At 39.9% G+C, this 13,318-nt stretch overlaps 1 protein-coding gene across 3 annotated transcripts in view; it reads left to right on the top strand.

Moving 5' to 3' along the window:
- The window catches only part of SMYD2 (SET and MYND domain containing 2), a 30,134-nt gene extending 17,362 nt beyond the window's left edge, over positions 1-12,772 (top strand). For all 3 annotated transcript variants that reach the window (XM_062573570.1, XM_062573568.1, XM_062573571.1), the window contains 7 exons: positions 858-925; positions 2,692-2,794; positions 5,133-5,243; positions 6,905-7,025; positions 7,769-7,943; positions 9,416-9,524; positions 11,552-12,772. In XM_062573570.1, the coding sequence (XP_062429554.1) occupies positions 858-925; positions 2,692-2,794; positions 5,133-5,243; positions 6,905-7,025; positions 7,769-7,943; positions 9,416-9,524; positions 11,552-11,632 (768 nt within the window). In that variant the 3' untranslated portion in view covers positions 11,633-12,772. The remainder of the gene's footprint in view (positions 1-857; positions 926-2,691; positions 2,795-5,132; positions 5,244-6,904; positions 7,026-7,768; positions 7,944-9,415; positions 9,525-11,551) is intronic.
- Positions 12,773-13,318: the final 546 nt, after the last annotated feature.

Genomic DNA, 13,318 nt, shown 5'->3' with positions numbered 1-13,318 from the left:
TTGGTGAAGATGGAGAGAGTTTTCTTTGTGCTGACATGAATGTGACTTGTAGTAGAAGTGAAATAAAGTATTTGATTGAGGTACATTTTTGTCACTCAAACTAAATGAAAGAAGGCTGAAACTCACATAAGTTTCATTTGAGTTTAATTGAAGATAAAACCTGTTTGACTCCATTCTTTAATAAAAATTTATAGACAAGCTCTTTTTATCTTGTACTAGTGTTTAAATTAGGATTTCACTTCCTCACATACTCTCCTTTTTCTGTTTCTTGTGATGACTTTTATTCTGTGTCGATACAAGGTTTGAGTCTTGCTCATTCCCACTGTTCTTGTATGTGCTGTAGTTGTATCTGGTAATTGCAGCCCTTAGCCAGATGGCAGCTTTGTTGTGCCCTGTCTCCATAATATAAGCTCTGCACTGCCCCAGCCTGGCTGAATTTGCTGTTCACCCCTGCGTTGTTCCTTGCACTTGTAATTCTGTTTAGGTCCTTTTCTCATCGTGGCCTCTTTGGCCTCTTGAATATCAGGCCTTGCTTCATGTTTGTGATGGTCTTGCTTGTCGGATGCACTTTATAGCGCTCTTTTAAAGCCCTATTTCTTTTGACTGACCCTCCAAGGAGTGCTCTCTGAGTTGCTGTATTCTGGGCAAGTGCGGGTGTTGGACTGTCAATCCTTTACAGTCCTGCCTGTTCCTTGGGTTAGGGACTTTGTCCTCCCTTCTCTTTTTGAGATGGTGAGGTATAAATAAAACTGTAAGCAAATTACTGCAGTTGATTTTGAAGTATGAGAATGTGACATGTGAGTACGGAGTAGAAAGCTGACCAGAAGCTGAGTTAGTGTCTCTGCTCTTTTCCTTAGGTTAACTGTAATGGCTTCACAATTGAAGATGAAGAACTCTCTCATTTGGGATCAGCCATATTTCCTGAGTAGGTACAGTATTTTAAAATACTTATTTGTAAGCAAATAAAATCTACACATGTATGGACATAGATCTGTGTTGAAAGAAATTTAACCGAATGTTTAATTTGTTTTGTTTTGATTATCTTTCTGTATTGTTCCCCAATAAAATACTCCAGAATACATCTCATGATTTGTGCCAGCTTTGCTGAAAAATATGGTGATTTTAGTGGAATTGCACTTGGAATTTGCCTTGAAGTCCTAAAGCTTAGATTATGAACTATATGCAGGCTGGTAGGAAACAATGACTTACTCAGCTGGCAGGTTCTGGACAGAGATGTCACGTAATGATCAAAGCAAAATGAAAAGGATTGCAGGTGATCTAGTCTATTCGCAACTTTGTTTTGGCTGGGTATAATCCTTCACCTGGTGTTCTCCGAACAACATCCTTTCTACTTTTGTTCCTTTGCAAACAGTAAATCCTTTTCATAAATTCTTTCAGCCTCCTCAGATGTTTTTAAAACTGTGATGTCTTATGTTGCTATGACAGTGGAAAAAATATGTACAAGTGTCTTAGCTTTACGAATAAACTGCATATGTTACGTGTTAACTGCAGTTTGTGGACTGGGAAGCACAACTGTATGGCTGAGGATGAGGAAAGTTTCTTCCAGTTAATTCTGTCCTTCCCATTTTAACATTGTAGCACAGGAGGATAGTTTCTACCTCTGTTCTTTACAAACCCTGTGTTGAAAGCAGTATTACTCTGTGCTTAGAATGGTTTCCTTGGGAGGCATGAATCTCTAGTAGGTTGTCCATGTTGAAGTAATCTGAAACCTACTGATGCTCAGTTAGAGTAGGATCTGATTTTGGTAAGTGCTGTCTATAGAAGATAGTAGTTAGTCCTTGTTTCAAAGACTCCTCCTTTAGGCAGGTCTGTGTTTCTTATCTCTCACCTACAGATTGGAAATGAAGGCCTTGAAATGCCCAGAATCAGGTACATGGTGGGAGAGGAGAATATTAAACCAGGATCTTCTGGAAACATGTCCAACAGTTTCCTTTGTTTGTAAATGCTCAGCATCTGGGAACCATGTCCTTCCTACTTAACAGCAGGAAAGCTCACATGCCTGTGAGCTAAGATGACTGAAGAGGCAATTATTATTTTGGTAGATTGGAGGAAAAAGAATGAAAATTATACATTTTATGTTAAATAACCTGCAAATTGCCCTTTCTTTGAGCTTGGTAGCAGGGGAGATTACTTTTTTTGCCTCATTCTTGTGCTTGTGTGACAGACAGACAGAAATATCCTTCCTCCTGCTTTAAACTTGGAGGCTGGGATCTCTTTGTACATAAACTGGTTAAATTTTTAACACTGATCACAGTTTGCAATGCAGCAAGTGTCTCTTCGTTTCCCATATTTTTACCTGTTTCGTTTAGGTTAAAGGCATTTTTTCTTTCCTCTTTGGGGAAAATAGTCTGTCATTGCATGCTGATATTTAAGCTGTACAAATATCCCTGTCAACTGTAAGAATGGGAAAATAATAACTTGCCTAGAGTTGTAACAATACACTATTAAAATTGTAATGATTCTTTAGCACAGTCATTCTCTGTAAGTTAGAAGTAACCATACAACTGATTTTTCCCAAGGTAACTTTCATGTTAAGCCTCAGAATTGTAGAGAGAAAAACTGGCTCATTTTTTTTAGACTTTTTTGTTTTGCAAAATGTTGCTTAACTTTTTACCTGTCACTTTTTTGGTGGTGGAGGAAAAAAAAAAGGTTTACTTTTTGCTTTTGCAGTGTTGCACTGATGAACCATAGCTGTTGCCCAAATGTGATTGTAACTTACAAAGGGACCTTGGCTGAAGTCAGAGCTGTTAAAGAGATTGAGCCTGGAGAGGAGGTAAATGCATTGTGTTTGAACGTATTGCAGTGCTGTGTACGCTTACATCCTAGGGGTGGGATCCATCCTGCTTTTCAGGCTTCATTCCAATTGACAGTTTAATTACATGGGGGAATGATCTTTTGCTTCTCAGTGAAGCCTAGGATCCTGCTTTAGGAAAAGTTGGGTCGGCTCTAGGGAATTAAGCGATTCTAGGAGACGGTGTCCTGTCGTGTGTTAAAACAAGGGAAGGGCAGCAGTCACTGTGTATCTGCTAGCCTTAGTGTCTCAATTTACCCATCTGTAAAATGAGGTTTAGTTTACTGATGTTTGGCTGGTGCTTTGAAATTCCAAGATCAAAGGAAATTATTACTGCTGCAATAATTCCCAGTAAAATAGTAGGGTAATGAAATTGGAGCCAGAAAAAACAAGGTAAATGGGTGCAGATAAATCCTCTAACTTTTGTTTGGACAGAGCATCTACAAAACATGAAGCTCAGTCATATCACCTCAGCAGAGTTTGGCTGTGAAGTGACAGGAGAACAAGGGTGTGTATTTAGGTGGAGCAAAACTGAACAGTGATGGATAAAATTCAGTGAAATAAAACAGGTTCAGAGTACCACCAGAGCCTTTTCTCAAACATATGCTGAATTTGTCAGGGAGTTTTGGGCAGCAGAAAGCTGCTTTTTTTCTTTAAAAAGGCAGAATTGGGGAGGATGTTCATCTGTCTGGATCCACATGCATCTAGAATCTGTGGTCTCTTTGGGGATGGAGTTTGTGTAGAATTTCATCGTCGTTCATTTATTAATGCTGATTTAATGGGCAAGGTTAATGCTGATAAAATAAGTTCAAAGTTAATTCTGATAATTCTTAGTGATTTCTGAAGTATGTGATACCAGTCCTGGAGAAGGGAAAAGGGGTTGTTTTCCTGTGATTGCAGTTGCTCACCATTCAAATAAAGATGCTTTATTCACTGGAGCAAAGGGTGAATGACTTTGGTGAGCAACTTCTCCTTATTCCATTTACTAAGTATTATCCGATTCTGACATTGGGACTCACTGCAAATTCATTGCAGTAATGTGTTAGTCTCAGTTTCAGAATTTTGCTGTGGAATCCTGCAGACACTTTCAGCATTTTGGGAGGCACTTACTGTGAGAGGTGGAAATGAGTATTCTGCTTTGCGTGGAATTTTCTTTTGATTGAATTGTGGTTTAGAAGCTGTGTTAGTTTTACAGGATCTCACTGTTTTTTGTGCAGCAGCATTTAAGAATCGTGTAAATGTGGACTAGTGATTTCGCTCGGGCTCTGCACAGTCTTGTGGCCTGTGTCTCCCTCTTCAGGTTCATTGCAGCCATTGCATCAGAAAAGATTTAAAGTGTCTGCTGTAAATTCAGTTTCTTCATTTTGCATACTTTGAAAAAATGGAAAAGGGAGGAGAAGACTGTAGGTTAAATTATGAGGCCATACAGAGGAAGCGTATGAACATCTGTTGCATGAAATCACATTGCACTTCGTTTTAAAAGGAAAATCAAAAAAAGTGTAAAGACTGGGCAAAACATTTGAGATGACTACAAATAAGGAAATGCAGGTTAAGCTGGGTGTTTTGGTCTGCAAAATGGCCAGCTGTGCTTTGTGTATGGCATATTTCTTCACGGAGATATCATTTTAAAAACATGCCATTAAAGCTAATTGCAGGTGTTCTTTTTTGTAGACTATTGAAGAAAACTTAAAAAAATAGTGCATGGAAAGGACCTTTGGAATGATCAAAGTGGGTTTTCTTTGCTTAAAAATATTGTCACTGGAGTAAATCTGATATTAACTCTCCTAGAATTAGACCACTGGGCCTCTTTTCTTTTCAGAGATCTAAAGCTCTTGTCTTAAAATTTCTAAAGCTACTAGTGAATGCTATTGCTCCAATTTTTGTAGGTTTTCAAAAAGAAGAACTTAAGATTGCAGGCTCTGAAAAAACAGGCCACTGTAGTTTATCCTAACCTAAAAATGTAGTCACCTCTTTGTAGTCTGACAGGAGACCAAGATTTATGCTGTGATGTTTTGTTATCTGCACCTGAATCTTGCTGTCCTGGGTTTAAGCCAGGGTAATATTTGAGGGAAATTCTGCAATTAATAGAAAAGGAAGCGCTCCTCTGTCAGATTGCATTCACAGTCCTGGTGCTCCTGGTGCTGCCGAGAGGTTTGGAATGTGAGGGAATAGGCAGGTCCTGTGGCTCTAGGGATTCACAAGTTGTTTGTATGTACACAAGATGGCGTGATTATACTAAATAAAAGTACCAAATAACTTGTTGTGATAAAGGTGTATATTTATACTGCTTTTCATAGACTGCTGTGTTTTCCTCATCTAGATTTTTACCAGCTATATTGACCTCCTGTATCCCACAGAAGATAGAAATGACCGGTTAAGAGACTCTTATTTCTTTAACTGTGATTGCAGGGAGTGCATTACAAAAGAAAAGGTAATAAAAATGGTGATTTTTTTTTTTTCTAATTATCAAGGTACCTACATAGTTCCTTAGATACATTATATCTGATTTAATGAATTTTTGGAAAGCAAGATAATAGGGTTTTGTTTTTGTTTTTACTATCTAGAAGACTTTCTGTTATGCATTCTTTCCACTGTAATCGTGACGCATCAGGAAATTTCCTGGTAGATGTTTATTTAAAGTGAAGATGAAGACTTTGTTAAAGCTAGATAATTATACTGTGTGTCTGCATTAGTTGGCTAAAAGAATTTAGTTCACAGCTCAGTTTTTTCTCCCCCCTCTCAGCTAGTGAGTCTTACTTGGGGTATTTTTGGTGTCCTGGTCTGGGATAGAGTCCTGCTGCAGTCCCTGTTTGGGGCATCTCGGTCAATGCTAAGTGATGTTGTATGATATTGCTGGATGACTCAGAAAGCCAGCAGGATCAATGAAACAGAATTTCCTGTGGGGCGGGGGAAAGCACATTCCTTTATCACATCCTCCGTCTTACTCTCAGAACCGTCCTGGATGACAGCTGCTTGTGATCAGCAGGCCAGGCTTTAAGCACTCAGACCCAGCAGACACTGAAACAGCTGTGCCTCTTCTACCAGTTGTTCAGTTGTCCTCTGCTGGAGATCCTAGTAGAACAGCTTCCTGTGGCTCTTCTGCCTTTCCAGTCATGATGGGTTTGACTAGCATAATCCTGATCCTGAAGTTCCAGGTCATTTTTTCCTCCATTTTCCCAGAGGGTCTCTTTTTAAGAAATACTTCCCAAAGTGGCCTTCCTCTAAAGGAGTCTCGTCTTCATTTTTCTTTCTTTCCAAATAGTACCCAGTATTCTTGTTTGAAGCCATTCTATTGATCTTGTAGTTGTGTTTCCCCCCACAGTTGCCTTGATAATTTTGCCACTGAGTTTATTGAAGCAAGGATTTCATTCCAACAACGTGCTGTTCACAGAATCACCGGTTACTCAGCCTTCTTCAGTTCTGAACAGATATCCCAATAGCCCTCTCAGCTGACAGCTGAAATAATTAATTAATGATGAAAGAAATCTATCAACAAATTGAGGCTTAAACAGCAAAAGATTGTTTCCAGATTGCAGCTGACTCTTCATGAAGTATTAAGTTAGATGGAAAGATAAGAGTAAATGGAGCTGTCCAGCAGAAAGTCAGTGTGTAATGTAGAAACATGTGGAAATGGTCTTTTGTCTTTAGATATGAGGGATACTGTTCTGCCTTTAATATATTCCCATCTTCCCACTGAGGTTTCATTTGTTTGTAGGCCTAAAGTATTTGTTTTTTTCTCGCTTTAAAACTAAATTTAATACCTGACCTCCTGGAAGCAGGGAAACTTCCTATGTAAAACTGCTATCGTCACAAAATTGGAAAGTTCTTGGACCTTACATGAGCAAAGGACTTCATGAAACTAGGGAATGGCAAACAAACTGGAAGGGAGAGAATTTTAGGATTTCTAGCTAAGGTTTTAGGAAAAAATTGCAGATGCACGTTCTACCTTTGTTCATGCAATCTTTAAGGAGCTGAAGTTCCCATCTCTGTGTTTTTATTAGAGTGATTTTGTGTAGCATGTGCATCTTTATTTGTAGGATCTGGAACCTACATTTATAACTTTATAACATTTTAGTGTTGTGTTTCCTTTAGGATAAAGAAAAACTGGAAATCCGCAAGCTGAATGATCCTCCATCAGCAGAGGCAGTATGGGACATGATCAAATATGCCAGGAATGTGATTGAAGAATTCAGGAGAGCCAAACACTACAAATATATCCTTTGCCTCACCCTGACTCCAGTGGCTTGCTGTGTGACCTAAAAATCTTATCTTGTGACTTGCGTCAAAAGTACCTGCAGGTGAAATGCTACGACCATTAGAATTTGGAATATGCCTCTGTCCCTTTTGTGTTCCTGAGATAAGTGGCAGTTCACCATTGCCAGTGTTGTGGGATTGTAGACCCTGGGTTTGTTCCTTCCTGTTTAGTTTTAAATTTTTATCAGTAAGGCTGATGTCCTGTGAAGACAGTAAAGCCAGAGACAAGAATGAGCATCAGTGTGTTTTATGTGTTAGGGTGTGGTAATATTGCCTGTTTTTGAGTGACTGCAATGCAAGGCTGTGGCAACAACTGATGGTCACAACCCTACCTGTTGTAACAGTGGTGCAATGCAGGAAAAAAAATGCAAGATTCACTGGGTCAGGGTTACACCAGGCTATTTCATGCCTGAGTCTGTACCTACTATGTGAAGTTTCACTCTCTCTTCTTCTGACATCACTGGACCAGCAGATTTCTTTCTTTTTTTTTTTTTTTTTTTTTTTTTTTAATCTGAAAGCTAGGTTTGTAGAACAATACCTTAGTTCTGGAGTTGTTGTAGCAGAGAAATATTCATGTCATTTGAAAGAAGAGGACTTTTCAAAACCATTCTGGACAAGTATAAGGCAGTTCTTCTTTGGCAGTACCACATAGCTGTTTAACCAAAGACCATGCATTTACTGCATTCCTTGACTACTTTATACCTCCTACTGAATTACTGGAGATTTGTGAGCTTAGCCTGGACAAGATGGGTGCAGTATTTGAAGACAGTAATGTTTATATGTTACACATGATGTACCAAGCCATGGGTGTCTGTCTGTACATGCAGGACTGGGAAGGTGCGCTGCGTTATGGGCAAAAAATTATAAGACCATACAGGTAAATATAAGACTTTTACTGCTATAATTCAGTAATCTGAGTTAAACTAAGACATGTTTGGGCAGAGTTCACTTCTCTCAGTACATATTGTAGAAACTTGCTGTCCATGACATCACTACTCAAAGAGAGAATTTAAATGCTGGGATGGATTTTTGTTACCATCAGAACGTGGCCTGCAATGTGTAGCAAAAGATGACTCTCTGAAATTATTACCTTGAGCTCTCTAAATAAGTTACACCACCATGGGTGCTGTGACAATCCTGCTTAACTAGGTAAATACTGTTTTTTTTTTTAAATATCCTCCTAAAAGTTTTCTAAACCAGAGCTTTGAAGTGAATCTGCAGTCAGTATTTTGTATGAAGTGAGGCAAAGCCCAGATGTTACCATCAACCCCCCACGCTGTCCTGTCTCTGCAGTAACAGGACTGTCATGATTGCAGGGAAGCAGAGCCCTGTCCCAGGACTGGGGCTGAGCAGCAGAGGGAGCTGGAGCTGAGCGCAGCCTCTGCACTCAGAGGCTACGTTTGTTGGTGTCCTGATGCCTTGAGCTCTAGGACAGTGGAGATCAAGGACGTGGGAGAGTGTGCAGGCTGAAGTCCTGGCATGGGGCAAGGCAGCACACAGCTTCCACAGGAAAATGTTAGTATTCTCTGTTGATTTTTCTGTTTTGGTTTGGTTTGGGTTTTTTAGGGGGAGTGCTTTTAAAGTAGTGATGTTATTCATTAAAGGCAGCTGGTTACTCACTGTATCTGATCGTGCTGTGAGTCTCCCAAGCAAATTCTCCTCTTGAGACATGACTTTCTTTCCAGACAGGGTGTGGGGGGGGAGCACAAGTAAAGCTCTCCCTTTAGAGCGGATGCCAACGTGAAGTCACAGATCACTTGGCAGAGAGCGGTGATACAGAGAACGTGCCAACGCATTCCCCCTGGGAGTTCAGTGCTATTTATCATCCCTGGGCCTTGCCCAGCTCCTCTGGCTCTGAGCCCGGCATGCCAGGTCAGCTCCGCTGCACTGGGCTCTGCTAGTTCAGTGCTGCAAGTACAGAATAGCATGTGTGCTGTGCGTGCCGCCAGGAGCCCCTTGCTTTCCATTAAAGGCTGGTGGCTCTGGAATAAGCAAAGTTTCTTCTGCAGTTGTAGGGTGGCTCAGAAAGCTAGTAACAATGCAGTCTCTTTCTCTAGTTGGCCGGATTAACACTAGTGACAGAAAGTCCTTGCCATCTGACAGCTGTTCGGAGGCATATGGTAGTTTCAGTTCAATTCCCAATTGACAGGCATCCCCATCACAGAAACGACTGGCACTGGCTCTTGGCAGTCAGAGCAGAGGGGATGAGCACTGAATGGGTAGGGGCAACAAGAGCCAGCTTCGTGCCCTGCAAGAGGGGACAGGGCTGAGAAAATGCTGTGAAACTGCAGGGTTTGGTAAAGCTGACTTTTTTTCTTCTCTCTCTCTTTTTTTTTTTTTCTCTTGCAGTAAGCATTATCCTTCCCACTCGCTGAATGTTGCCTCCATGTGGCTGAAATTAGGGAGGCTGTATATGGCGCTGGAGAACAGAACGGCTGGAGTTAAAGCCCTAAAGAGGGTATTTCCTGTTTTCTTCTTTTGTAACACCAGCTTAGGCATGGAATTATTGAAACACTAAGTGCTTCTCTGCCAGTAAATCTAGTTTGGTAGATAATGCAACATGTGTTAATATATTTTGTTACTGGAGATTTGACTCAGTTTTGATTCCCCCCCCCCCCCCAAAGATGCAGTATAGGTCTGTTCTCTCACACAAAGCATCTTGTCTTTCCACAATGATCTTCTTCTTTAGCATTTGGAATGAGTATTTTGGCTAACATCACTTCTGTCATATATTCTTCACAGTGTTAGAGCTGTACTAGTGTAAATAAAGCAGAACTCTTAACTTCTCTCACTTGCTAGATAAGAAAAAAAAGTTTGGCTCTTATAAAAGGCGCATAGTGTTTCATTGATGTCTATGATTTCTACATCCAAGTTAAACTAGGCATGCTTTTGGTGGTTATTTGTTCTGGAACCAATTGATTTTTAAATAACTGAAGAGAATTCAATGCATATGGTAATGCTGACATTGGCAAATACTGCATTTGGGTTTAGTTTTTTCTTCAGTCCTCTTTCTTTATTAGTCTGTTCTTTATTCTTTAGCTTTTTATTTTTTTTAATTAGTCTGTACATGTTTCATTACTTTCTTCCCCTATTGTTGTTGGACAGAAGTTTATTTTAGTTTCTTAAATGTCACTGACTACTGTAGTATATAATGACTTGGTCTGGAATGTCATGGTATTTTTCCTTTTCTGATGCTGGCAAGTTTTTAGCCAGCAATAACAGACCTATCCAGTCATCGTGAAAGATACTACGGGAATATAGGCTCTAAAATGTAACCAATACCCTTGTTTAAAATTAGCATAGATTTTTTTCCCTTTGCTTTAGTCTTAAAGCTTTGACTAAAACTGGGATTTGTGCCAGTAAGAACGTGGGATGGGGAGGTGGAGGGGAACTGCAGGTAGATTTGTTGGCATAGTTAGCTTCTGAACACAAACATTTTCTAATGACTCATTTCCAAAAGCTGCCTACAGGAACTGCCCAAAGTTATCCCAGTCCTTGATGTTTACGATTTAGTGGAAAAACAAAACCATTGTTCTCTGTCAGTCTGCAAGCAGCTCGTCCAGGAGGCTGTCGTGCCTTCTTTGGTGCAAGAGGGGGAATGGAGGCCTTGCTCGTGGCGGCTCGGGTAGAAGCTAAGGCTCATGCTGTACTGATTAACAAACATGGGGGTAATTCTGTTAACGCTTCCTGAGAGGAGAGGCCTGACTGCTGCAGTTCCTCACTTTATTTATTTTAGTGTTTTGGACTTTAAATACTCTCAGACATATTCCTAATAGAACTGAAAGTATAGCTATGCTGTTCTTGCATCTGTTTGGGGCTACTGCTATCCTTTTTTCAAGTGGAAAACTTGCCTGTAAAGCCCACTCTCTAATGCATTGTGGATATTGGCAGGAAACTGCAATAAAGTGTGTTTCGCTGCCTGAAACATTCACTCCTAGGACCAGAGCTGTCTCTAAGTAACACGGCAGGGAGTCCAGCACAGCAGATTCAGAAATCTGACAGGATGTCACATTCACTGCCTTCCTAAAGCAGTGGTAGTGCCTGGAAGAGGTGAAGGGTTTATAGAATCAAGTTTGAGACCCCCTTAAAGTAACGCTTGCAACAGCTCTGCTCATCGGTCTGCTAGCTGAAGGATAAATTGCTAGGAACAGTGCTGTATCTGATACTGGTTAAATCCCCTGCCAGAATATTCCCCACCCCGCTTGAAAGTTTTCTGTCCTAGAGCTGGTTGCATTCAAAGTAGTTTTGTCAGGAATGTCGTTTTGAAAGGTGCTTTGAGATCCTTTAAGATGAAAGATGTATTCTATGAATGTAAAAACCTTTATTACTTAGTTTTGAATTCATTTTATTTCCTACTGAGTTTATGACTACAAGGGGACAAAAAGTAGCTAAAGGTGTCAGACTGTTTCAACCCTCTGAAGAGAGTATTTATAGCCTGGTGTTATACGTGAATCAATTGTGTGAATATTTTTTTTCTTTTCATAGGCAATTGGTATCATGGAAGTAGCACACGGGAAAGATCATCCATACATTTCAGAGATCAAACAGGAATTAGAGGAGCACTGAGCCTTTGAATCTATGCAATCCTTCAAACCTTTATTTAAAAAGCCTTGTTATGGAAGCCTTCAGGAGTGCTTTGAAAATTGGTAGCGTATGAACACATTTCTGTCCTATAATTGGAATGACAAACACACTTAGACCTTGCAAGATGTTTCTAGGTTCCAAAAATCTGTGATGCCTTTTAAAAGAAACTTTATGGTTTCATATAGGGTATGCATTTTGACAAATCATGTGCAAAAATGACTAATTTTTCTTTATGGATTTTAATGTGTATCTATCTTATTTGTGTAAAGTAAATAAAGTGGCCTGACCTCTCTTGCCTTTAGTTATATATTTACATGAAAGCAGTAGATGTGTGATGTCTACTTTTTCCACAGGTGTTTTATTTATTCTGGCTAATTATTAGCAAAAGCTGATTTTTTTTTTGTTAAGTATCAGGGATCCAGTTTTGTTTGCAATGGCTTAGCTCGGAGAAGGTTGGAGTGGGGTTGATGCATTCTGTGCCCCTTGCAAGAAAGCCACTACCTTTCTCTCAGCCGCTTAACCTGCAGGCCCAACACTGCTTCTGGCAGGTGGGAATTCATCTCCGTAAGGACCTAGAGCTCAGTGTGCATTGCACAGAGAACGCCACCACCTAACTCAGAAGGACTGCACAAGGTATAAACTGTAACGTCTGCCTTTTTAATCCTGTCTGCAAGTTAGACTGAATTTGTTAGAGGAGAGCCTCTGTTTCCTTACAGCAGTGGATTAGAACTGTTCTATTAGTTTGTTAGCAATTACTCTTAATTGAGGAACAAGAGCTTCTTCAGGGGAAAAAAATCTAAAGGAACTTAGTTTTCTCTGCACATACCAAATGGGGGGGGGGGGAAGACTGCAGTGCCTTTCTGTTTTTTTGGTTTTTTATTTATTTTTTTTTCTCCTTCAGTTTAGATCAGTGACAGGCAATTGCTTTAAGGGAGAGATGGCTGTATACTTTCAGCACTATACACAGTTGAAGCATGTAGTTTAAAGCTACATGACCATTCCTTTCTGCTGTTAAAGCTTATGAAGTTGGATGAGGGAGATATAACACATTGCTATTGTTCGAGAACTTCATATGTTCTTTCTTGTATCTACTTCTCTGAAAATAAAATTGCTATAGAATGAGGGTTTGTTAGATTGTTTTCCTGAAAGCTTTATTGCTCTAGCAAGAAAATGTTGGTGGAATAAAGTTTACAATGCCAGAGAGCCAAGGCCACTTACCACAGCCCCAAACATCAGGAAGAATGGACCACAATTGACTATTTTTGTCAAACTTTATCTTGTCAAACAGCCCATTTTCCAGGAGAATACCACCTCTATTTTAGAAAAGGGAAGGCTGGGCTCTGGACATAGTCCAGCTGTATTCAAATTCCAAAAATCAGATTAGCACAGTGAAAGCACGAATACAAGTCTTGCCCCTATAAAACTGGATTACTGTTTACAGAAGGTTCCTTGAGATTCACTGTGACTCTGGCTGTGCCAAGGGAAACTAACAGAAGCAAGATTGGTGCAGATGTAAAACCTTAAGCTTGCACAGGAAAGAACACAAGCATGGCTTTCCTTTAAAAAAATGGTTTATTGTATACTGTGAAGATGAAGGACAGCTTTACCAAAAAAAAAAAAAAAAAAAACAAAACAAACAAAAAAAAAACTTAGTGACTGAAGACATTC

This window comes from Rhea pennata, chromosome 3 (genome assembly GCF_028389875.1).
Source record: "Rhea pennata isolate bPtePen1 chromosome 3, bPtePen1.pri, whole genome shotgun sequence".
NCBI lineage: Eukaryota > Metazoa > Chordata > Aves > Rheiformes > Rheidae > Rhea > Rhea pennata.
This window is presented reverse-complemented; position numbering and strand designations above follow the sequence as displayed.